General features: G+C 45.9%; 1 protein-coding gene across 2 annotated transcripts; it reads right to left on the bottom strand.

Moving 5' to 3' along the window:
* Nucleotides 1-3,293: 3,293 nt before the first annotated feature.
* LOC144169283 (uncharacterized) lies at nt 3,294-15,649 on the bottom strand. 2 transcript variants are annotated; one of them, XM_077698360.1, is made up of 10 exons: nt 15,190-15,649; nt 12,712-13,066; nt 11,097-11,280; nt 10,448-10,808; nt 10,215-10,379; nt 9,919-10,105; nt 9,549-9,791; nt 7,915-8,086; nt 7,079-7,227; nt 3,294-4,856 (listed from the first exon to the last, which is right to left on the bottom strand). In XM_077698360.1, exons 1-10 carry the CDS (start codon nt 15,517-15,519, stop codon nt 4,693-4,695), a joined length of 2,310 nt encoding a protein of 769 aa, XP_077554486.1. In that variant the 5' UTR covers nt 15,520-15,649; the 3' UTR covers nt 3,294-4,692. The 2 variants fall into 2 exon arrangements, with proteins under 2 accessions (XP_077554486.1, XP_077554487.1); XM_077698361.1 differs by lacking the exons at nt 12,712-13,066; nt 15,190-15,649 and having other exon boundaries at nt 10,448-10,560; nt 11,097-11,125.
* Between the last annotated feature and the right edge of the window lie 9,645 nt (nt 15,650-25,294).

The following is a 25,294-nucleotide window of genomic DNA, read 5'->3' as shown; positions in this document are numbered from 1 at the left end:
TTGCTCAAAAGAGCTAGAAAAAACTAGCGGAGAGACCATCGCCCGCTTCGTGAACTCGTCATTGAAGCTTCTGTACCCCTCCGGAGCCCACGACGACCGAGTACTGCTGCTCTACACAGATGCAGCAGCTTATATGCTTAAGGCTGGTGCACTTCTCAAGGTTTTTTACCCAGAACTATTGCACGTCACTTGTCTTGCTCACGGGATTCATCGGGTGTGTGAAGAGCTACGAAAGTCGTTCAGTTCGGTCAACGAACTGATAGCTGTAGGGAAGGCGGTGTTCCTCAAGGCTCCTTCCCGCGTTCGTGCTTTCAGGGAGCAGCTGCCGGGTGTACCTCTTCCACCGGAGCCTGTTGTTACCCGCTGGGGAACTTGGCTGACGGCAGTGGAATACTACAACCAACACTTAAACGGTGTCAAGGCTGTTGTAAGCAGCTTTGCTGAAGATGAGAGTGTCGCCGTGAGAAGGGCCCAGAAGGTTCTACATGATGTTACACTTGCATGTGACTTGGCCTATTTGTGTGCCCATTTCACGTTCTTGGCAACAACAATACAGAAACTTGAAAGTTCGGGCACAACGCTGACTGAAAATATTCAGCTGATTTTGGACGCACAGGAAAGGTTCGCTAGTGCTCCCAGGGGACCGGTTGCTGACAGAGCTATAGAGAAGCTTAAGTCTGTGTTGGACAGAAATCCCGGATTTTCGACGCTGACGGAACTGTCTGAGGTTTTGAGCGGCGGACATACCGCGATTCCAGATGGAATCAAAACATCCAACGTGCCAAAGTACAAGTACGCTCCGCTAACCTCAGTGGATGTGGAGCGTTCTTTCTCTGCGTACAAGACGATATTGACTGACAGAAGGCACAACTTCAAGCCCGAAAACCTGGAGATGGTGCTTGTTTGCCACTGCTTCCACAGCCTTTCGCACAGTGTTGCGTCACCCTAGATATCTTGAAATCGTCACCCTTGAGTGTTTTATGAAGAAAATAAAATTGCATTTTCAAAATACCGATGTTTGTAGCCTGTGTTTACTCTAAACCGAAAAATTGCACTGAAATACGCCGCCTGAGTAAATATTATTCGAGCCTATATATGCCTATATGGTAGTACTTAGTGCCTATATATGCCTAAATTTCAATTTTGAGCGCCTTCAATAGGCGCCTAAAACCCGTTTTTTTAGTGCCTAAACTTCCGGTCTCTAGTAATAATGGTACCGAAAGCATTGCGGATTGCAAGAAGAGTCGAAAATAACTAACTCAAGCAGACACTTTTTAACATCTTATATTGCAGTAAGAAATATACCCGTTTGATTTCACGCCACAACATCTGTCATCCAGACCGCAAAGTTTACTTTTTTTCGCAGACGCAGAAGTCCTGGCACCTTTTAACTCCACGTTGAAACCTTGAAACTCTATGGGTATTTACTCCTCGCCGACAGAGGTACGACAAAGATGCAAGTCAGCCCACCGCCCCGCTATGCCCCCCAGCTATGACTTGCTTTGACAAGTCAAAGTAGTTTCTGCGCACTGATGAGTCCCACTTTGTTCGTATATTAGTACATGTGTACGCTGAAGCAACTGACGAAAGGGCTGGTGAGCGCGGGACGCTGCTTGCCGGTCAGCGAGCTCGCTTTGGCGGGCCGGGCCAACTTTGACCGGGAGGCGGCTCGCCACCGTTTGGCATTGCAGGTGCAAACAAACGTTTCGTTACCGGCTACATCAGGTGACTCTGAAGCCGTAATTTACTATCCGGTTTTGCGATGTGGTCGCGCGACGAGGGACGAGCGATCGGCGCCGCCGTTGCAAAGCGACGAAAAGCGAAGGCCGCCTCATTGCTTTGCGACGTGACACATTGTATCTTGATTTCGGCTCGCTTGCTCGCAGGGATACATTAACACAACGACTAAGCACTCGCGAGGGTCTGATGTTGAGCTGGCTAATGCATCATAAGGAACTTCTTTTCTTTCGCGCTGGCCGTGTGCTGAGAGCTCCGTACAAGCCACTCAAGCGCCGGACCGGCCGGACGGCACGGGAGCATACGCTTGCAGCGCCGTCGGACGGCACTGCAAGGCCCAGGTAAAGAGCCGTCGGACGGCACTCTAGACACTGCGTAATAAAAAAGGACGTTGGTCCGCGTGCATACATTGCAATCTGAATAAAGCAGAGCATAGTCTCCTGTACATGAGGCAACACGCAGAGCTGTATTTTTGTTTTGTTTTCTTTCAGCGTACATTGCGGGTGTTGCGCTTGCCAAATTTTGGCGCCGTTTATAACCCGTTGCATGCCCAGCTAACGCCCATTTCACGTCGTGTACATCGGTAGTAAATTTACTAGAAAAATAGCACCTTTAGGCGTGATGATCAACCATGAATTTTCCTTCTGCCGCACTCCCTCCCCTCTCGCCTCTGCCGTGCATTTCGCCGGGCTGGATCCGTATCAGCGGCGGGCGACTGAAAACACACGTGGTTGGAACCAGGCGCGTTCTAATTTCCGACTGATTCTTCGTATGGGTGCAAGGAAAATTGATCTTGCAAGCCCGTCCTTCGATATTGCTGAGCATTTACTTCTCCTAACAGGTGTTCTTGCAAGTGCTGTAAAGAAATGGAGGATGAAGAGAGTTCACTCTGCTGCCAGGAGCTCACCGAGGTCACCAAAAAGCAAAAGCGGCCTGTGTGCGTTACAACATCTAAACGATTTAGGGATGTGTGCTTGAAAAAAACAGTGCTGGAAGTGTTCCTCATTCAACGTGGGAAGAGCGCCCCTGCAGGTAGCAGCAGTGAGGCGAGGAAGAGGTAAGATAAGTATATGTGCAGTACCTGCTGCACACTTATATGCTTCATTTCACTTCCTTAGGGCACTGAGGCATGGGGCTTACTATCTGTTTGCTCTCATGACGTGGAAGGAGCAGGCAAAGAACAGGCGCCGAATTCTGCCGAGCTGTGTGCTTGCAGCTATTCGGAAAAGGTTTCCGTCAGCAGATGGGACCTACACTGGCTTCAAGCACTTCTGAAATCTTGTTGCAGTAAGTATAGATACTGAGGTTGCCTGCCCAACTAGTAATTGTACCTCATTATTTTTTAATTTCTAGATTTGACGGCAAGCAAGGTTTCTTCTCATCACCAGAAACGTGCTTTGCGAGACTATGTTAGTGTGTTGTTTCTCACTTGGCACTGAATTGTGTATCAATAAAAGCAGCATAATCGCCACTACTTGTCTGTTTCAATGTTACTTGTGTCCTGTTTACTGATTTGTGCATGAAAAGATAACAAACCATTGTCTACAACCCAACAACAAGCTCGTTTTATTTAAAAATTGGTACTCGTGATTCATATTTATTCAAGTGTACAATTCGATAAAGCACCAACATTTACTCTTCTATGCAAGAAAGAAAGAAACAAAGTTCAGTAATTTACAAAAGAATTGCATGCTATTCACAAATACAACAAATCTGCACTACATGATGCAGAAGTACCATGAAACGTCAAAACCAATGAAAGGCTTTGTTAGCATGCTTCAATAGGTAACTGCGCAGAAGTCGTAGCTGGGAATTTGTCTGTCCTTAGGGGAGGGGACAAAATAAAGAGCAAAATGAAAATCAAGGGGGGGGGGGCAGCACTATTATTATTACATATGTTAGCAATACATGGCTGACCAATACACTGGTGCACGAAAGAACACACTTGTTTGGGTTTTGTTATGTGTTCAGTCCAGCAGCAGTGCTGACAAGGGCTCAAGAGCAACATGCAATAATGCTTTCAAAAAGGGAGAGAAAGCTGTACAAGCAAAAATAGCTCTATGGTTCACAGCAAGAATGGAAAGCACGTTAAAATAAAATACAATTACAATAAGCACTCACTCTTTCCAGCTGCAACCCGAAAACAATCAAAGCAACAAATGTGTGTGGTTGCATTGATGGCATTACATTGCTTTTTGGAATAATGCATGACCAGCAACACCACAAAAAAATAATCAATAGCTAGTAAATCGCAACACCATGTTCTGCTTTCCTATAAGGAACATAACATGCGGCATTATGAGAAGTGACCCTTGGCTGAGGCAACAGTGATACTACACAACTGAGGTAAACCTACTGAACGTGCAGACTCAGTTGCAGTAAAGTTACCAAAATTTATTGTAGTGCCTGATGAATTTCTTCTCGGACACGAGAGCAAACATCCAAATTTGTTCAGCAGCTCTTAATTGATAAGTTTAGAGCTTTCAATGGCACACATCTACAGCAGCCTTTTCCTTTTCGACCTGAGATTGCCCACTGGACTTTGACAGAGTTCTACTGACCCCATACGCAGCCGTACGCAGCTTGTGAGCAACTTTCATGTGTTTTTTTTTGCTTGTTTTCTTTTTGCTACACCTTCTGGATGTCACGCTGCTTTGCTTGCTTCCTCTTGCACTTTCCAACTCACACATCTACTTATGCTGCGGGCTCAGAGGGGATCTATGTAACAGCGCTGCCGTAACTCTATGCAGCACCAGAGCCATTAATGTTATCACCCCTTGGGTGTTGCTTTGTCCTAAGCCATGTGTGGCCTCACCTAGTTCATTCAAGCTGCACAAACGACATCCGAGGCTAAGAATAAAGCAGGGGCTGCTTAGCACCAGCCTCCCAATAGCAAATGAGCTTTGACAGGCTTTGGAATGATCAGGTACAGCGCCTTCTGGGCTTCTACTTCGGCTAGTTGTTGAACCTTGTTGTGTGGCTGGCAACAACCGCTTCCTTTTGCACCTTAGCAAAGCTGCTGCTAAGAGGTGGGGGCTTCGGAGTGGCAACCTTTTGCTTCTTGGGGCCTGGCTCACTGGCTTCCAGCATGATGACGCTTAGCAGCCTTTGGACGTAGCCTGCATGAAGGTTACAAAGATCGTACCATAGAAATGCAATGCAAGCAATGCTGGCTTGTAAGATGCCATACTGGCACAGCCAAGAGAGACATGGGGAAAATCGACGCATACCAAGAGATTTAGTGTTGATATTATGTGTTCTTTCATCCATTCTTTTTTATGCTTCAGTTCAAATAAGAATGTTGCAATATTTGCGTAGAGCAGGGGTCTTAAACTCACATTGGTGAGCGGTACCAGTCACGAAATCTAGTCCCGCAAAGGATGGGACAGTGAAAAAGTTTGAAGCAAAGGGGGGTAATGAAACGTCAGATAGCACTGCCATTAGAAAGAAACAAGTTCTTTTCCACATCTTGTAAATATACAGGTAATTTCTGAATGAACTTTCGTGTCCCGATTCCAGAAACATAGATACTCGTGTCTCCATGAGACAAAACGCTGCCATCCCTTCCTGAAATAAGTTGACAGAAGCACGAAGGCGATGATTTTTCAAGCACTAAGTAAACGAACCTACGAATGATCTAAATGATAGATAGATTAGATAGATTTGTAGGGTTTAACGCGCCGACGCAACGCAGAGGATGAGGCGCGCCGTAGTGGAGGGCTCCGGATTAATTTTGACCACCTGGGGATCTTTATCGTGCGCCGAAATCTCGTACACACGGGCGTTTTTGCTTTTCGCCTCCATCAGAAAAGCGGCCGCCGCGGCCGGGAATCGAAGCCGCGACCTTGTGCTCAGCAGCGCAACGCCTTAGCCACTGAGCCACCGCGGTGGCTGAATGATCTAAATGAACACTGATACGTGATTTATAGGACATATAGTATTGTGCTCCTTCATAATCAATGAATGTTTTCTCTTATCCAGAACCGTTCCTTTTTGGCGATTTTTAAGTAACCGTTTTAACACAATAGAAGCTTGGTTTCACGCTTGTAGAGTTGTTTTAGCGAGTAATTGCCATGTAATTTGTTTTGGGATACTTCTGATAACAGAAGAGTTAGAGGTGCTTTTTCTAATGGCTGTGTCTAGCGTTCCATCCAGACGGAACGGCAGCTGTCACTAAAGTTCCGCCCAGAGGAAACACAACTCGCGTTGAGAGCAGTATCTCTTGATTTTTATCCAACCGGCCAAACTGCTACAGCTCACTGACTAGCCAGAATCACTGATAATTATTAATCATTATTAATAATTACAGATGGTCGGACTAACTCTAGCTCTATCTCAATGGATCTCCAAGCTGCCACCCGACGCCCGCTTCACAATATTTCAGCGAGAGCAGGCGGTCTTGATTTTTACCTAACCGGCCAAACCGCTTCCCCTCACTGACTAGCCAGAGTCACTGTTAATTATTAATCACTGGTAATAATTACAGGAGATCGGGCGTAACTGGCGATGGCTACGTCGGCCTTGGCTCCAGTGAGCGGGAGCGGTTCGGCCGCTTGAGTAAAAAACCAAGACCGACTGCTCTCACCGCGTGAATTGTAAAACGGGCGTGAAGTTTTGCTGTTACAAAATGCTAACCACGCGGCCACACACACACACACACACACACAAACACACACACAAAAAAAAAACACGTTGCGAGAGTTGAACCACGGACTACAACGGCTGTAGTCAGTGGCAGAACCACTGCACCAAATCCCAGAACGAAAAATGGCGGCTAATCGGCTGCTTTTCATTTGGCGTTCGGTCTGGACAGAACTTTAGCAGTTTTTAGCGTTCCGTCTGGACGGAACGCTAGACACTTCGTTTTCTAATCATACTTCCTTTGTAGATGGCCATGTTTCTATACAGAACAGAAATGTGGGGAAGCCAGATTACAAAGACAAAGCTTACACTGATACCCTCAAAGTCGGCTTTACCTCTAAACATGAATGCATTGTTGGGAAACTTTTTCATGAGCATTTAGGCCGTCTTTTATAAAAATATGAAGGCCCTAAGCCCTTCCTTTTAGATTTTTTATCAGAGCTTTCGGTTGGCTAACAAGTCTATTGGAAAAGGCATTTGTTTTTTGACAGGACACCATCAGTCCCACCAAGGAAATTTTTGCTTTGAAAATCTGAACAGCAACTCTGAAATATAAAATATTTGTTCCACGATTTGTTCCACGGGCCAAGCCGCACTCAAAATGTTGAGGAATGAAATGCCAAGAAATCTCAAACAAGCGACCCACAGGCCACATGCAGCCGCGACCCTTGGCATAGAGGAATCAATTTCCTCAGCTTACCATAGCTGGCATCTTCTTTTATTGGGCAAGCAACAGCATCCCCTCCTCTGCCCTTTGGGAACCTCACTGTGAATCGTGGAGTGCCATCTTTTGTCGTAGCTTGCTTCCTTTCACTGTTTTCATTGTGGTGGAGTGCTGCCAGTTGTGTCCTGTAAATACCATTTTATTAACCAGATCACTTCACTAGCCTTACACCCCAAGCTTGAGCCGAGAAATCAGGAAACAGCATCAGTGATCGATGCATGTTCACATATGTGGTGAAACTTTTTAAAGCGAAGCTTTCTAAGTCTCACTGGTGGTGTATGTTGTGTCAAGAATACACTGCAGAAAAGTCAACCTTCCCTGATGGTTCTGGTGAAGCAAAAGAAAAGAACGCTTCCCGTGGCGGGAATTGAACCTCGGTCCTTCGCGTTATGAAGCCGATGTCTACATGGCAGCGCCATTCCAAGCAGTCAAAGCAGTTTATATTTGGAGGGAGGTGCATGGATGTGCAAAATTATACAAAAAACTCATATTCCCCACCTCACCCCCTTCGTCTAACACAAATGGTTAAACGAAAAGCTTTCCACGTGCAAACTCAAACTGTGAATGGCGAAAGTCAAAGCTGCATTGAAGTCAGTGTCAAAGCCTAACGAGTCAAAATCCAAACTCAGATAACAACCAAAGCAACCCTCATGAGAAGCTCCGCATTCAACCATCATCGTCGTTAGACAGCAGAGGGCATGATTTTTTCCTGTGCCAACTCATGCCTGCAGCTAATCAAAATTCAAACTGCCGCAAGCAAAATCATGATGGCAAACAAAATAAATGAAAAAATCATGATGGCATAAGCTTACCTGGCTTTCATACCGTCATAGGAGTACTGGCAGAACTTGGGTGCAAAGTGAAGCAGCAGGCTGTGGTAGGTCTCAAGGCCGTACGTCTGAAATGACGACGACAGCTGGGGCATGTCAGCTAGCAGCATTCTGGCTGTGGCTACTTCCCTTAGCTTGTTGAATGCCTTGGAACCTTAAAAATTTGAAGCAAAACATTTGTCAGCAGTATGAATAAGCAGTTTTAGTAATTATTTCAAAAATGTCTACTGTTCCAGTCAGGGTGTCGGAACGAAACGAAAACCAGAAATGAGAAACGAAAAAAAAAAACGGAATTTTTGGCCGGGACGAAAACGAAAATGTAACGATATTTATTACTTCATTCAAGAGCAAAACCGAAAAAATTTCGTTTCGGCTTTCGGTTTGAGTGGCAATTTCATGTGTTTGAGGATTGATTCAATTTCCATTCAGCGAAATGAAAAATTGCAGTCGATTTGCTGGCATGAAATCGTGTTTCGTCTCTATGGCACCCACTCTCCTTTCAGAAGGCTTGCTGCCTGCTTCCATACTCCCTCCGTTTGTGCCGATAGACGCTCTGATAAGGTCCACGCGTGATTGCCACGGGCATCTGGCTTCGATGCAGATGTCGCGTCCTTATTTATTTATTTATTTATTTATTTATTTATTTATTTATTTATTTATTTACTTACTTATTTATTTATATATTTATTTATTTAGTTTAATAAAATACCCACATTAGCACTATGGCATTGTTTAGGGGGTGTGATACATAAAGAAACACGAATATTCTAAAACACGACATAAGAACAAGGAGAAAGCGTACAACCTTTTGCATGAACACCAGCATACACCACTAGCAGCGCAAAATGCAGATTACAGCCGCACACTCAATGGAAACAGCTAGAAGTCATGTTGCACTTGTAAGCAAGTGCTGCCAGACCGCAGCGGAAAATATTTCATAAGCAGCGTGGAAGCAACAGTGTCGGGCAGGGCACTCCTATCTATTATAGTATTTTAGAAAAATACCCTTGCAATGCGGAAGTGCGCAATAATTATTCACCAATTTTCATGCTGTTATCCCTTCGTGCGGATATATACGGTGGAAGTGGGGGGTGGGGGTTTGCTGAAGGTACTGACGTTAATCCATTGCTACATACTCGCACAGAATCTCTTTTAAGGTTAAAAACAGGAGTTTTTTAGTGTTCCGTGAGACAGACTCTTTTAAACTTTCAGCAGTAAGATCACAACTATACGACTTTTTCAAAAATTATATATTTTCAAAAAAGATTATTAAGCATCACTTCATCTTGTTTAACGTAATTTCACAATTCCCAATCCTTTTTAACAATTTCATAAATATCAATTTTTCTCGCGCGAACACGAACCATTAGAACCGTTACGGACCATTATTTTTTTTCCTTCCCGAGCTAAAACGAAATGGAATTTTTATTTATGGAACGAAACAGAAACCGGAACGAAAAACATTTCGTTCCGACACCCTGGTTCCAGTGCTTTCATAGTGCTGTCAGCTGCCATGTTAACTCTACTGTGCCCTCTTACATTTTATGTATTGCTAGAAATTGGTTTGACTATATTGTTGCACCAGGCCTGCAAAAACCATTCAATAAGATTTTTACCTCCAACAAGCCATGGCTTTGGCTGGACGTCTCCATGAGCACACTTTGGGAACAGATCATTTTCGTGAACATGGACGTTCCGGATGTGGTTGAGGATGGACGTCCACTTGGGCACAATAAGTTCAGGATGTCCGGCACTTGAAGCAGCGGCCCAGTAGAGGTGGTTGGAGATAGATTTCACCCACGGCCCCAGTACGTCGCATCCGGACTGTTTGGCTCCCGCCGCAAGCTTTTTCACGACACCTAAAATGAAACAACCCCAATTTAAAAAATTGCATGCAACGACAGTTTATACCTGGTTTTATAATTTAATACACATAAATTAGAGAACATATATTCCCAGCACAATTATTAATAAATTACAACGTACCTTTCGCCACGTGCCAAACATCAAACTCGTGCTTGATGTTGCTCTTCTCTCGGCGAAGGAAGCATTTGATCTGAACATGTCTGTCTGTGACAAGAACAGCCACCTCCACACCATTTTGCTCCAGGAATTCAAGGGCACGCTTGAGGCCTTCCAGCTCCATGCGACAGCTGCCACCAACTTCATTTGACTAAAGAGTGCAATATGGAAACACTTTAGTTCGTTGCTCAAAAATATAAAAAAATACAGTAGACAATAACGCTGCTCATGTCTGAGCAACTGATTTATATTTGGCTCACCTGGACAACTTCAAAATGAAGAATTTTGTTGTTCTCCACGTCAAGGAGCGAGTATGTGCCATATTTGGCACAATATCCCGGCGAGTCAGCTCGTCCATCGCCGGCTAGGGTCACAGGCCGTCCCTGCGCCTCCTGGAGCACGTGGCTCTGTTCAGCTTTCCAAACCTGAAATGGGGAAAAAATAAGAGCACATCGCCACATAACCACTCAAACCTTTCGTGGTGTAACCATACCCGGTCGATTGCTGGCCACAGATGGTCATGCTGAATACTGAAGAAGGTGCGTGCTGTGACGACTTGCACCCCAATGCAGGCCAGCATTCGAAGCGCAGCAGTTGGGTTGCGGCCTGAAAGCAGAATAGCTGCACAAAGCTGCAGATTGAGGACAGGCTGCTGCCGGACGACATCCTGATTCGTCCAAAACAAAATATGCCCAGCAGCACACTGTCCGTGCACTTTCACTTGAGTGCCCTCGCAGGAAACCGTGTACTGGCACGGTGAAAGGCACCGGTGGCAAACTTGCAGGAGTGATTTCAGGAACTTCTCCTGAACCAAAAAAACTCTGCCCTCATCTGGAAGGCTTGGTCCACAAGACCTGCATGGACCACGAAATACCCCCAGGTGGTCAAAATTGATACAGAGCTCTCCCCTTTGGCACGCTTCATAGCCCCAAGAGTAGCTTCAGCACATTAACCCCACAATCAATCAATCAATCAGTCAACTAATCAAACTATGAAATACATCCCAAGACTGTAGTAACTGTTTCAAGATAAAATATCCAAGTGTTTCCCGCTGAATTGAGGGTACACAGTCACGACAGTACTAACTTGTCATTTACACGGCAGTAAAAAAAATGATGACTAGGAAAAGAAAATTAACGTACTGTTCACTCTGTTCATCCAGAGGGCTGTAGTCGGGGTCATCAAGGTTAGGGACCAGCATTTGGTCATCAAAGTAATGGCTCCATTCACCGTCCTCTTCGTCCTCGTCCTCTTCGTCTGCATCATCTCGCACCATATCCACTTGGGTTGCGACACTTTCAGTGCAGCTTCCGCCAACCTGAATACCTGTAAGCAAATGCACTAGATATTACTGACGAAGATTTTTTCCCCTGAAGGCATGAAGGAAAGAGATAGAAAGAGAAGGCTCTTTATCAGAAAACAAAGTTTTGCCAGCACTAATTATCACCTACATGCTTTTCTGCTAAAGGTTGGGGATGAGGAAAAAAGGGTTCCAGAAAGAGATTGGCAGAAAGAAAAAATAAAAATGGCACTGGCTTAATGTACAATGCCAGACTTTTTTTTTTACCTGCATCATAAAATTCACAATTTCGACGTGAGCCGAGAACGAAGTTGTCAGAGCTTGTGCGCTGCTTTGAAGGGCAAGTCTAAGGCCATAGAAAAACCTTATTTTACAGTTACAAATCCTTGTTGTAGGCACTCCATTTCCTAAAGGAAGTGCGATTTTGGTGTCATGTGGTCCACACATGCTAATAAAATAAGTTCAGTTGTTTCCACACAAGAACAATTGTTGCAGTAGGGCTTTGTCGTTAGAACAAGCTGAAAGACGCAACTGTTGGTGTAGGCCAAATTCAGTCGTAAGTGATGCTATAGAGGCTACAAAGCAGCTGTCATGGAAGTCTTGATTTTAACTTCGAATGAATCTCATGCAAAAAGCACCACTTGTGTTGTGCCATAGCAGGGTTTTTTTTTTCAGTTTGCATGCATTAACCTCAGAAATTGTTTTTACAGACAAAAACAAAATGCACCTCCTCCCTCAAACCAAGCATTTTATCACTCCATGTTCATTACGTGGTATAGTCATCTATAAAGGCACCTCATACTTTGAAGATTTTGTAGAGGAATGTGTTATTGCACTTACTAATTATTGTGATATTGCTTTATGCAGAGTTGCTTCCACAAGATTTCATTCACTTTCAGAACCAGTACGGGGTCTAGTTAGTACATAAAGCTTGGGAGGAATACAGCACTGCCCTAAAACAAGACAAGACATAAGGAGACAGATGGAGAGAATCAAGTTGAGATTGATAGGTCTTTCGGCTTAACCCAGCCATGTACATGCAGACGGGTTGACTCGAAAAAGCATTTTGCAGGTCAGGCCGAGTCACCAGGCCATGAGATGCTGAATATGTCTCCTTCCATGAACACTAAAGGTTCCATGATCCTACTCGCATTATAGTCCGACCGACTGCTGGGAGCTTAGACAGTCAACACAGGTGCAGGAAAGGCAGGCCCAGTAGACAGATAGAGGGTCCTGAACACGCATTAATGCAAAGTGCCACAGCACTGACGACCCACCACGGGTCTGATGATATATTCATTTATATACAGAGAACGGTTAAATTAAACCGAACTGATCGGCCAAATGAGTCCACCTCCACCAGGCCTAAGTGTGCAGAGTTAAGGTGCCCTTTGTTTTCATACTGTAGTCTCCAAATAATTCGAAAAATGTCAGTGCAAACCATATTCACTACTCACCAACTGAAACGCAACGAGGCTTAGTTTGCACAGAGTGTGAAGTTGTGCTCTTTGTCACATTGACTTGGGTAGCTTTGTTGCGTCTCTTTGGCTTCAAAATGGTCCGTTCCTCCTGCTGAGACGGGGAAGTTTCTTCACTGGCTTCCACAGGGGCTTCTGCAGGGGCTTCTGCAGGGGCTTCCGTTATGCCAACACAATTCGGTGCAGGTTCCCCCGCTTCTACGTCATTGCAGTGCGCGGCCACTGGTGTTCCTCCAGCCACATTACCCAAAGTGTCTTGCACTGCTGAGTCTGCTGGCACTTCCACTCTGTCGTGAACAACTTCCTGATCGCTCAGCAACAATTCCTCTAGGATCTGGAAAGGAAGGTATAAAGACAATTCTCGTAAATACTCAAATAAGGCAAACCATAGCAATTTGTAGAAGTTTTTCTTATTTGTACTTAACGCTTGCATTAGCAAATTACATTTTTCTGCTGTTTCAGCTGCTCGCTACATTCACAGGGCAAAGTTAAAAATCTGGGCATTGTATAATCAGTTTGACATTCATAAGTAATATCTCGCCCTAAGGTTTATTTGCATAGACACTGAGTTGTTGGATTTCACATAACGCAGCCGGCTACAGTTGTTACCCTATACCAGCTTCACAATATGCAGCGAGTGCAGTCTGCCTTGATTTCAACCCAACCAGCCAAACCACTTTTGCTCACGAACTAGCCGAAGTCACTGCTAATTATGAATCCCCATTAGTAATTGCAGATAATCGGTCATAACTCTAGCTCCGGCTTCGTCGGTAGCCGGAGCCAGGTTTGTCAGTAGTAAGCAGTAGCGGTTTGGCTGGTAAATCAGCACCCGCCGCTCTCACCATGTGAACTGTAAAGCAAGCCTTCACAATAAATACCGCAAAAAAAAAAAAAGTTATGGCAAAAGCTGCTGCCAGAATCCAAGGGTTTCCAGCTGACGACTGAGGAAGAAGGGAGGAAGACGAGTGAAAGACACGGCCTTCTCATTCGTCCCTTTCCTTCCTAATCGCATCATGGGCCAATAAAAGTTTCTACTACTACTGGCGAGATTCGAACCCGCGGCTACAATCAATGTCCAGAGGCTGAGGCGCGACTTATGGCGCAAGCGGCGGTCCCAAGGTGCAACCGGTGGTCCTGGGTTTGAATCCTGCACCAAGACGAATTTTTCTTCAATTGTGCAGTTTCTAAGAAAACTGTGCAGCTTTCCTTTGTGCCGTACGGCTGCATTGAGGTGGATGTCAAACTTTCCTTCGCGGAACCTCTACATCTATGTTTTTGTTTATCGTACGTACACCAAATACCGCAAAGATTGTGTCTGAACAGCTGGTTTTCATTGTCTGGACAAGCGGGCGTGAAGTATAGCTATTACAAAACAGTAACCACGGCTACACAAAAGAAAAAGAGAGAGAGAGAGAGAGAGAGAGAACTTGGCGAGATTCGTACCCGCAGCTTGAAAGCCCAAAAGCAGAAGCGTAACCTCTACACCACGTCGCGCTCCACACCGCATGTCACTTTTTTTTTCTCTTTGCGAGTTGCATTCCCTCTCGACGGAACTTCAGTGACTGGACAGAACTCCAAGCTGCCACCATCACAATATTGCAGCGAGAGCAGTTTTTCTTGATTTTTACTCAACCGGCCAAACCGCTCCTGCTCACTGACTAGCCAGAGCCAATCACTGCCAATAATTACAGATGATTGGACGTAACTCCACCGATGGCTATGTCAGCCTTGGCTTCAGTGGGCGGTAGCGGCAGACAGAAAGGTAGGTGTTTGGCCGGCTGGCTAAAAATCAAGCCTGACAGCCCTCGCCGCGTGAACTGTAAGGCGAACGCTAGACCCGGCCACAAAAGAAAAAAAAAGAGAGAGAGAGAGACCCGCGGGGAATCGAACCTCGGACTACAAGGTCCGCAAGCCGAGGCGATGCCTCTACACCAAGTCCCAAGGCCACCAATATGATCCTAACCGGCTGGTTTTCATTACGTTTGGACGGAACACTACGCCCGTAACGCTCATTCCGTCCTGACGGAACGCTAAGCTCGCATTTGTATTCCATCTGAACGGAAGGTTACCCGCAGCACTTTCGTCTGGACGGACCCCTACCTCTTGTTATCGTTCCGTCTGGACGGCACGCTACACACGGAGCAAAACACCCCGCAATGCCGCTCCGGGCCGACACTGACTACTGCGCATTCGCCCAACGTGCCGATTGCTCGACAGAAGCTGAGACTTCTACAACAGTGGTTAGAGTTTGAAGCGATGGTGGCGATAGCTGCCAACATATCCCCTCATTAAAAAAGAGCGGTCAAGCAACGCTTCCGCAAGCAAGTGAAGGCGGCCGCGCCAAGTCGGAGGCTGTCCCGTTATTCCGCACGCTACTCCGCGCTATGCGACCTTTAAACAGGCACATTGCCCTGCCACCCATACGCCCATAACGTGACGTAATGTCTGGTTTCTTACCTCCTGTTTTCTTCGTTTGGCGAAGGCTCCTCTGGGCGGCGGTGATGCCTTCCTTTTGTGAGGGAAGACCGACGGCACGGCGCCGGGCCTCAATCGAGCAGACTTGATTGACATCCCCACCTTTCGCATCATCGACAGACTTTGGTAGTAGTCGCTGTCCACGAAATGCTCAGAACACAACGAACTGTACTTGTTCGGCTCGAAGTCGGCGCGTCGCACAAGCGACATCCACAGAGCCGCGCGCTTTTTGTCCGTTGGAAAGGAGTGGAACACAACATCGTCGCGACCGCCTCTGTTCGCGCAGCCGTACGCTGAACAAAACGCAGGCATGGTCTGACCGATGGTCTGACCCACGCCGATGTTTTCCCGCTAACTCCTCCTTGCGTCTTGCGAAGTAAGATAACGCACCAAAAGAAAAATCGGATCTAACGGGGCCTGCCCGATGCCGAACCTCGCATAGAAAGCCTGCGCACAAGCCGACGCAGCTCGCCGGAAGTCCATGTGTGACGTATTTGACGCAATTCCGGTCTGGGGAGTCGGAGGCTCTTCGCTCCCTGCGCGGCATGGGGGCGGAGCGAAGGGCAATTTTTAATCGAGCGTAGCTCGGCTTCTACAGCAAGGATTTCAGAAAAACTTCGTAAACGTAAATCCCATGATGTGTTCTTACGAAATGTAAAGATTTTTTTCAGTTCTAAAACCGCTTCACCTTCCCTTTAAGGCTGTCAAAACTTTTCCAGACATTTTGTGTTGCTCGTTGGAACATATAGGTAAATGGTTTTTTTGTATCAACATACTTCAATACTAACTGAGCAAGAAAACTTCTTGGAAAGTGTTACCGTTGTTATGTAATTAATCTTATCAATTCATTTTCTGCACCCTTTCGCCGATGGCTTTCATCTCTCCTGGACCTCATAGATCTGTCGACTCCTAATAATTTACAGACAACATGGTTTCGTATTCAGCAGCTACTATGTGAGAGGACTACCCAGAACATTAAGGAATTTCGAGAAACTGGTAGCGAAAATAAGGAGGTGTCACAAAAAGCTGAACATGAATACAAAGCGGTTTCTGGTGGAAAGAAGTTGAATACTTATGCAGGCGTAAAATAATGCTCACAATAACAGATAGGTGACGTATGCTATAACGCGCATGCCACGTAACATAATGGAGGACGAATAGTCAGTTAAAGGAGCCATGAAGAGAAAACACAAGTTTGGTTCATTCAAAAGATTGTCTCGTTAGAATCATACTGACACCACTTTTAACGTAAACTTCGCTCAAATAAGCTACATAATTAGGAAAAACGGGAATGGTCATGCGACCCACCAGCTCATTTCCCGCAACAGAACCTGTGATGTCACATGGGCTAAGCTCTGCGATTGTCGGAGGCTGGCAGAAGCAGACGCAAATTAGGTAGAGCTTACAAACTAGACGAACTAGCGATTTGCGCTTAAATTTAGGGCACATTCTTTACAAAGCAATACGAATGATGGGACAAACAGTGGAAGTTACGAAAGCACATGTAAACATAGAAGTACTGATGCGTTCTGCTGTTCGTACTGCGCACAGCATGCTTTGGTTTAGCTGCACAGCACTACGGGGCTTGGGGTTGTCTCAGACGACACTGGCCGATTGACGCAAGCAACGGTGTCTTACGTGACCCCATTTTTCGAGCGAGCACTGTTTCAGGGAACGAATATTTTCTCCCAGAACAAAAACAAGCCATGTTTAAATGCGGGCAAAAACAAACCAAACGCTTGCCACGGTATGGTGGCGCCATCTAGGTTACGGAGCGTAAAGAAACGCGGGAACAAACCAACACCGCTGTACAGGGTGGAGACAACCTTTGAACGGTCCCGTGCCGCCGCAATTGGGCCAACGGGCTCAACGCATTATTCTTTTCGTTTCCCACGAGACCTAGCAACGCGAAACAGACAATATGATTCAAACTTCTTCAGTAAACCGCGTTGCGGCGATAATTTTAGCGCGGTTTTGACACAATGACTTGCTTCGGCGGCGAGCGAGCAACCGAACATGGCGGCGCCAGCGTTACGTGTCTCTACCCTGTACGGCGGATGCGTGAATGAAGGTACTCTAGGCTGCAGAGCGGTCGGTTCCCGTGATGTCACTTGGGACCACGAAAACGCACGATTGAGCGGGAAAATCAAAATTTTAACCTAAATTGTGTAATTTCTCAGTGAATAAAGCACCGTTTGTATCCGGACAAGCGCTGGGGGCACTATAAAACACGAAATCTTTCGAATAAAACCAACTTGCATTTTCTCTTCATGGCTCCTTTAAGAAAAAAAGAAAGACCATTTTAATGTTGAAACGAAGCCTTAGACTTGCTTCGCAATAACAATAGAAGATCGTACCATTAATGCACGAGTTCCTATTCTAGCTCGTATAAAGGCAGAAGGAACATCATCATAAATAGAAGCGCATGCAAATACCAAATAAAAGTTTCCATTTGACGCAGAATGATCACAGCCTAGGCCGCAAGGCTCCATTCTCAGTACGCAGCTAGTGCAGCTGGTATAGTATGAAACCATTTACAGAAGAATTGTAACTACAGACAGTTACCTACAAACCCGGATGGCACGATTTTCCCTTATATGTGATACATATCTTGGCAAACTCCGTGAGTATGTTTGTATCAATTTTTTGTAAGGGCTTTTTTGATGTCACCCCTCTCACACGAAACCTGATTCCAGCACTTGTTCTAAAATGATTTAGGCTATAATAAACAGCGTGAGAATTAAGCCCGTATAGGCAAGCCCTTCCCAAGCTTATCGCACTGGTTGAATAGACTGTATATGTCAACATTTCACATCTTTGAGGGCCACAATGAGGACACAAATGAACAGTACAGAATGTTTCGCATTAACAGTATAGACAGAGAGAGCGAACAACTTTATTGAGCCAAACAAAATTGCGGCGACGACGTGCCGGATGGGGCGTTTCCCTCTTCACGGGACCAATATGCTTCCTCGGCTGCCTGGCCCCTGGAGATCAGGACGAGCTGGTCTTCCAAGGCGGCGCTGGTTAGCAAGGTCTCCCATCGCTCGTTAAGGGGTGTGGGAAGGGTGGTGGAGGTTGGGTAAGGGGTAGGGGGGTGGTCTTAGTTAAATCGCACTCTCCGATTACGTGCCGGAGCATGCCCAATTGCCCACAGAAGCTACACTCTTTCTCGTATCTCTCAGCGCACATTCTGCTTTGGAGATAGGGGTGCGAGAAGGATCTTGTATTTGCCTATAGATTGTTTGCTGCGCTCTGCTGAGCGTTTTGTGCGGTTCACGGTACCGCCGTCTGCCTTCCCTGCAGTGACTCGTGATGTCCTTGTAAGTCGTTATGAGTATACGCCGGGTAGGTTTTACGAAAATAAGCTAGATACCCGCGTAGAAAGAGGCGAGACATAACCAGAAGAAAGACAGAAGAAAATGTAAAAGAATAACTGGCGTTGGCGCGAGCGGCGCGAAACACAACAAAATCAAAACAAAGAAAACGAAACTGACACAACCCTGTTCACATGACTGGACTGCGAATCTGTTGCAATACTAATATATAATCGCAATATAGATTGAGCGACTAATGCGCTTTTAATTGGGTCGTGTTGACCCGGCGGCTACGTTCCGTTTCGTCTACTGTACAGAAGCGGCCCGTCTTGCACGGCGCAAATTCGAATTTCAAATCCAATTCAAATTTATTCAAGGAGATACAAAAATGTATTACATTGGATGGAATGTACAGGAGGAGGTCCCAAGGTTCCCAAACCGCAGACGGGACTTCCGGCATCAATTAACCACGGTGCGTCAATTAAACAGGGTTATACGCTGCACGCTGCCTGAGGCAATTTAAAACATACGGAGCCACTGCTATTTACGAGAAAATTGGTACTGGAAAACATACGGAGCCACTGGTATTTACGAGAAAATTGGTACTGGTATTGAGACAAATAATTTTTCTCCAAGGATGTTCTTCATCTGAGGAGGAGGAGGAAAAAACGTTCATTGCTCCCATTGAACGGGAAGAAAGGAGCGCGGGATGGTTGTCGGTCATCCATGAAGACCGGCCGTCTGCTGACGTCGTTTCAAATGTAGCCGAAAGGCGATATTGTTCTTCCATCCCTGCCTCCGTCTACTGTCTCATATGCCCAGCTCTCACGCTGTTCCCTCCTGTCTCTGTCCACGCATTGGGAGTTTTGCGGAGTTCAATTTTGACTCGTTCGCACTGCTGGCGCGCCATCATTGCGACTATTGGGTCTAATTAGCACTCCAGCAACGAGAGCGAGGTCTTCACGGCATCTTTATTTGTAATATTTGGTTGAAGAATTTTTTAAAGCGTTCGTTTTAATTTTCTCTCGCAACAATCAAGCACAAATCTGGTTTTCTTTAAAAGAACTCTGCAAACCCCATTATGTATCGACTTTATACCTCAAATAAGCCTAATATCATCTATTGGCTGAAAAACGTTGATAAATGTGAAGCATCTTTCTAGATTTTTTAGGTTGTAAATGTTTTCCCTATATAAACGGCTCACCCAATAACTAATTTGAACTTTTGGAGGGGCGGCTGTATCGAGGGACAGACAGACAGACAGACAGGCAGACAGGCAGACGGACAGACAGACAGACAGACAGACAGACAGACAGACAGACAGACAGACAGACAGACAGACAGACAGACAGACAGAATGCATGAATGAATGATTGAATGAATGAATGAATGAATGAATGAATGAATTGCAAAGAGGAGGCTAAAAGCCCTGAGTGTAGGGGAGGGAAATAGTGGGACTCCTCGATTATCAGTCCCGGCTCGTCCACGGACTGTCCGAGACGCGTTCTGGCGCTCGATTTTCCCATGTATTCCTGTGGGACTTCCGGTCCGAACGCAGTCCTCGGACTGCCCGCGGACGGTCCAAGACTGGTAAATCGAGGATGCCCGGCATTCGGAAAGATGTGACGAATCAGTTGTAATAACTGTAACGATGTTACGTTCAAGCACCCTTATCAAAGTAGTCGTTTCGTGAAAGTGAGAGATCGCGACTCATTCAGGCCTTCGTGATCAGCAGAATAACATACTCCCTCCCCTACCTTCATGCCAGTGCTGCTGAGTTTCAAAAAATCAATTGCCTGTTACGAATGGGCCAGCGCCGCAGTACTTCCCCGTATCACTCCTCGGCTGTGCGGCGAAGCCACTTGCGGCGCTGGCCCATTCGTAACATGCCTTATCAGAAAAGCCTACAAAGCGGCACTTCAAATACCCCTGTACTCTTCCACTGCCAGATTAGACCGTCTGGGTATCCATAATAATGCCGAGGAGCTTGTGGAGGCGCACCTGACAGGACAAATAGCCCGCCTATCCACTACCTCAACCGGTCTGCACATCCTAGACCGACTCGGAATTCGTGCCCCTACTTTGCCCGCTTATAAATACCCCATTCCTCGCGCTATTCACGCTCGACTTGTAGTCCGTCCTGTACCACGCAACATGCACCCTGTGTATCATTCGGGACGCAGAATGCAACGAGCGCAGGCTCTTCAGCGACGCCTACCTGTAAGACCAGATACTTTATACGTTGACGCGGCAGAATACCGTCACCGCGATGCTTATGCTCTGGCCATTGTGAATTGGCCGGACGACCCCCCGTTATGCTCCCTTACAGTTCGCACCCCTTGCCCTGCCACGGCGGAGGAGGCGGCAATTGCGCTCGCCCTGTCACAAAGGCCGACCCCCACGATCGTAATCTCTGATTCAAAGACGGCCGTTCAAAATTTCGCCCGTGGTCTCATTTCGCCACTGGCACTCAAAATTATCTCTCAAAATCCTCCAACTTCCCCGGTAGAACTGCTATGGACCCCGGCGCACTCGGGACTCTGGGGGAACGAGGCGGCCCATGACGCGGCTCGAGGATTCACAATCCGAGCGGGAGCCAGCCTAGTTCCTTATCACGGGGCCCGATCCGCCAGAGACCGCCTAATTGCGTATCATGACATACTCACATATTACCGCCTCGCCCGCCAAAAATACCCCCCGGCGCATCCCCAGCTCAGCAATGAGCAAACGCGTACCTGGCGACTCCTTAGGTTCAATCCTTTCCCTGCAGGGCGGTGCTCCATCACATCCACCCTTCCCTCTACCCCTGACCTCATTGCCCCGCATGTGGCCAGCGCGCAACACTTCCCCACTCTATGTGGGCCTGTCCATCCAATTCCTTCCCTTTAATCACCTGTGACGAGCAATGCGCTGGGTAGCTCCGACCCGGGCGTTCAGATCGCCTTTGGTGGAACGAGCTGCCATCGTCGCCGCCGACCTCCAACCGGCGGCCACCACGCTTCCCTAACCCCAGTCGCTCAATAAAAGTTTTTTTCTCTCTCTCTCTCTCTCGAGGTACCTCTGGAGCAGCACACACTTTGGCGTTGCCCTGAGGAAAGACAGACAATTTTAGCGCTTGAGTAGCCCAAGAAACGCTATCGTATATGGGTCATTCCACGCGAAACGTCCCAGGCCAAAAATCGACCATCGCCAATTTCGTTGAAAAAATTTGTGCTAGATGCCGATGAAGTGTAGGAAGTCGGCACGGAGTATTTCCCTTGAAAAAAATTTTTCGGTCGTGGGAGCGCTCCTTGAAATTTCTGCAAACACGCAAAATGTGGTTGGAGATAATAAATTTTATATAAATAGTGAAACTATGTGTAATGACAAATATTATTTTGGATCATTCCCCTTGCATTGTTCTTTGATGTGGGACTGTGTCTGAAGCTGTGTAAGTATTTTTGGCGTTGTATTGGCTAAGTAAAAACACAAAAAATGGCACGTTTTTAGGAATTTTTCGCAAAGGCACCGTGAAAGTGTCACCCAAAATATTTCTATCATGCATTGATGTGGCCTTTGAGTGTCGAGTAAAAATAATTTAAGCCGATTACAGAGCGTACTTTTCAAGCAAATTGCTTACAAAGATGCAAGAAAATGAGTTTTTTCCGAAATTCACACCCGAAAAAAGCCCCAAGGCCCTCGAGGTAAAATTACATGAGATGGCTCATTATACGCACCAGCACCTTGCCTTTTAATTTAGAAAATTTGATTCGGGTAACTTTTGTTTGAGGCGAGAAAAAAAATTTTTAAAGTTCACAATCAGCCCCACTTGTGTCCACAATGGAACTGCGCCCCCAACTCGGAACGCGTTCGTGCCGCCACCCCTTTTTGTGGCAGGCATATGCACACGTGGCTCGATACTGAATGAACATTGGTTGTGCCGCTTGACAACACAAAAAATACACCGTAAACAACATGCTCCACTCTGCCACTTTTGTGGCGGAAGCTACACTACACTATCTCGGCAAGTCTTCGCGGGATGACCAGTTTTGACATTGAGCGCTAGAGGTCAACCCCCTTCCGCAAGTGCCCGGCACGGCGCAGCGGCCTTAGGGTAGGGACAGATAGACGGCAGGGGAGAGATAGGCGAGGAGGGTACGGGAATGTGCAAGCAAGCCGCCGCCTCCGCAGTGATAAGCGCGCAGCATGAATGGAGGCCAGGAGGTCACGTGCGGCACAGAGCAGTGTGCGATGAAGGAAGATGAAAATCCAGCTGTGGTCACTCATAAAGTGGCGAGGCTTAAACGATGCCGTGAGGTGGAAAAGAGGAAACACGCTACTGTTGCGTACAGCTTCGCTACTTTTAAGTCTTGCGTGTTAGTGTGAGCTTCCGTCATGTTTATTTTTGGGTCTTCGTACAGTGAACACAGCAAGTGAGTGCTTTGTAGTGGCAGTTATCAGCGAGCTGGACATAATCTGTCTGATGCGGAGGAAGAACGATCGCAGAGTAATTTTGCCTGCGCACCACACTTCACATAGCCCCAGAAAATTCAACGCACAATATTTTTCACTGCAAACATACCATTTCTTGCCACTTGTTTCTTTTGCCTACGGTTTTTTTTTGTTGTTGTTGTTCACAGATATTCAACGCTTCACCAGGTGAATAATCACCGTCAACGAAGTCTGCCTTGTCCTTTTTTTTTACCTTCATTTCTTTCTAGCTTGATTAGGATGCAATGGTAAAAAAAAGTGTTGAAAGAGTAGCTGGTCTGAAGTGATGAAATTGTCGCGCTCCTTTGACTGGGATAGCCACCAAGTTGTGCCCTTGTTTCTTGTATTTTAGAACTTGGAACCATTATTCCTTTGATATTGGTTTAGCCCATTCATACAGGTCCTTTCGGGTCTCAATCTGATCTTGAGAAGTTGTCTGGAGAAATGCTCTTTCCGTCAGACGTTTAAGTGCGCCGCCAACGCCGTGACATCCACTTTTGCCGTGTAAAGTGGCAAAGAAATTCTATTATGCCGACAGTTTATGGCCATCCTTGTGTAGAAGAGACTCCCGAAGTTACTTTTTTTTCTTGTATTGCGAAGAAGCTCCGTCAAAGAAATAATAAATTTCTTCATTTAGTTGAGGCTTATTTTGTTTCTGTATTCCGAGCACTGCGCTCTTAAATATGTAAACTGCAATGATGGGAAGTGACTGGGCAAAGACTTTCAAATAAAAAAGTGGCAGAGTGTAGCATGTTGTTTACGGTGTATTTTTTGTGTTGTCAAGCGACACAACCAATGTTCATTCAGTATCGAGCCACGTGTGCACATGCCTGCCACAAAAAGGGGTGGCGGCACGAACGCGTTCCGAGTTGGGGGCGCAGTTCCATTGTGGACACAAGTGCGGCTGATTGTGAAATTTAAAATTTTTTTTCTCGCCTCAAACAAAAGTTACCCGAATCAAATTTTCTAAATTAAAAGGCAAGGTGCTGGTGCGTATAATGAGCCATCTCATGTAATTTTACCTCGAGGGCCTTGGGGCTTTTTTCGGGTGTGAAGTTCGGCAAAAACTCATTTTCTTGCATCTTTGTAAGCCATTTGCTTGAAAAGTACGCTCTGTAATCGGCTTAAATTATTTTTACTCGACACTCAAGGGCCACATCAATGCACGATAGAAATATTTTGGGTGACACTTTCACGGTGCCTTTGCGAAAAATTCCTAAAAACGTGCCATTTGTTTGTGTTTTTACTTAGCCAATACAACGCCAAAAATACTTACACAGCTTCAGACACAGTCCCACATCAAAGAACAATGCAAGGGGAATGATCCAAAATAATATTTGTCATTACACATAGTTTCACTATTTATATAAAATTTATTATCTCCAACCACATTTTGCGTGTTTGCAGAAATTTCAAGGAGCGCTCCCACGACCGAAAAATTTTTTTCAAGGGAAATACTCCGTGCCGACCTCCTACACTTCATCGGCACCTAGCACAAATTTTTTCAATGAAATTGGCGATGGTCGATTTTTGGGCTGGGACGTTTCGCGTGGAATGACCCATATAAGATTTCTGCCGCAATCTCCATGTCACACGACTAGCGTGGGGACATGTACGAATCTTTCGGTGTCTGTTCAGTAAGGGGGCTTCGGCTCACATCACTGGGGATCCGCAGGAAAGCCCGACAAAATCACGTTGTGCCCTGTTGAAGCTTGCGCGCCGCGTCAACACACGCACAGACATGCACACACCACAGTTCATTCGTAACAACGGGTATTGAGATCCAGGTATTTATTGGGGCGTAAAACTTTGGCATCTGATAAGGAATTGCGCTATTTAAAGGGTGTTTCTATTTATTTATTTATTTATTTATTTATTTATTTATTTATTTATTTATTTATTTATTTATTTATTTATTTATTTATTTATTTATTTATTTATTTATTACAGATACTGCTCAGGTCCATAGAGCGCAACAGAAATAAGTGGTGAAACACGAGAGAATGTGCAGTTTTTTTTTTCAATGATTCAAGAGCGCATACGGCAACAAACGTACACCATGAACACTATAGCAACACAATACAGGTGTACAACGACTATGCTATGAACCATAGGCGTTATGCACGGCCGTTTTGAACAGCGTTGTATCGGTAATGGACGCGATGGCGGCGGGGAGGTAGTTCTATATTGTACACTTGTTTTAGGAATAAATAAATCATGATACAGGTTAGTACGACAAGACAGCAGGCCGACTTTGCAACTATGGTCCATTCGTGATGAGATATTGCAAGACGGGGTAA

The sequence above is a fragment of the Haemaphysalis longicornis genome, unplaced genomic scaffold (assembly GCF_048455015.1).
Source record: "Haemaphysalis longicornis isolate Haplotype H1 unplaced genomic scaffold, Haemaphysalis longicornis Haplotype H1 scaffold_2, whole genome shotgun sequence".
Lineage (NCBI taxonomy): Eukaryota > Metazoa > Arthropoda > Arachnida > Ixodida > Ixodidae > Haemaphysalis > Haemaphysalis longicornis.
Note: the sequence above shows the minus strand (reverse complement) of the source record. Positions and strands in the feature narration are given on the sequence as shown.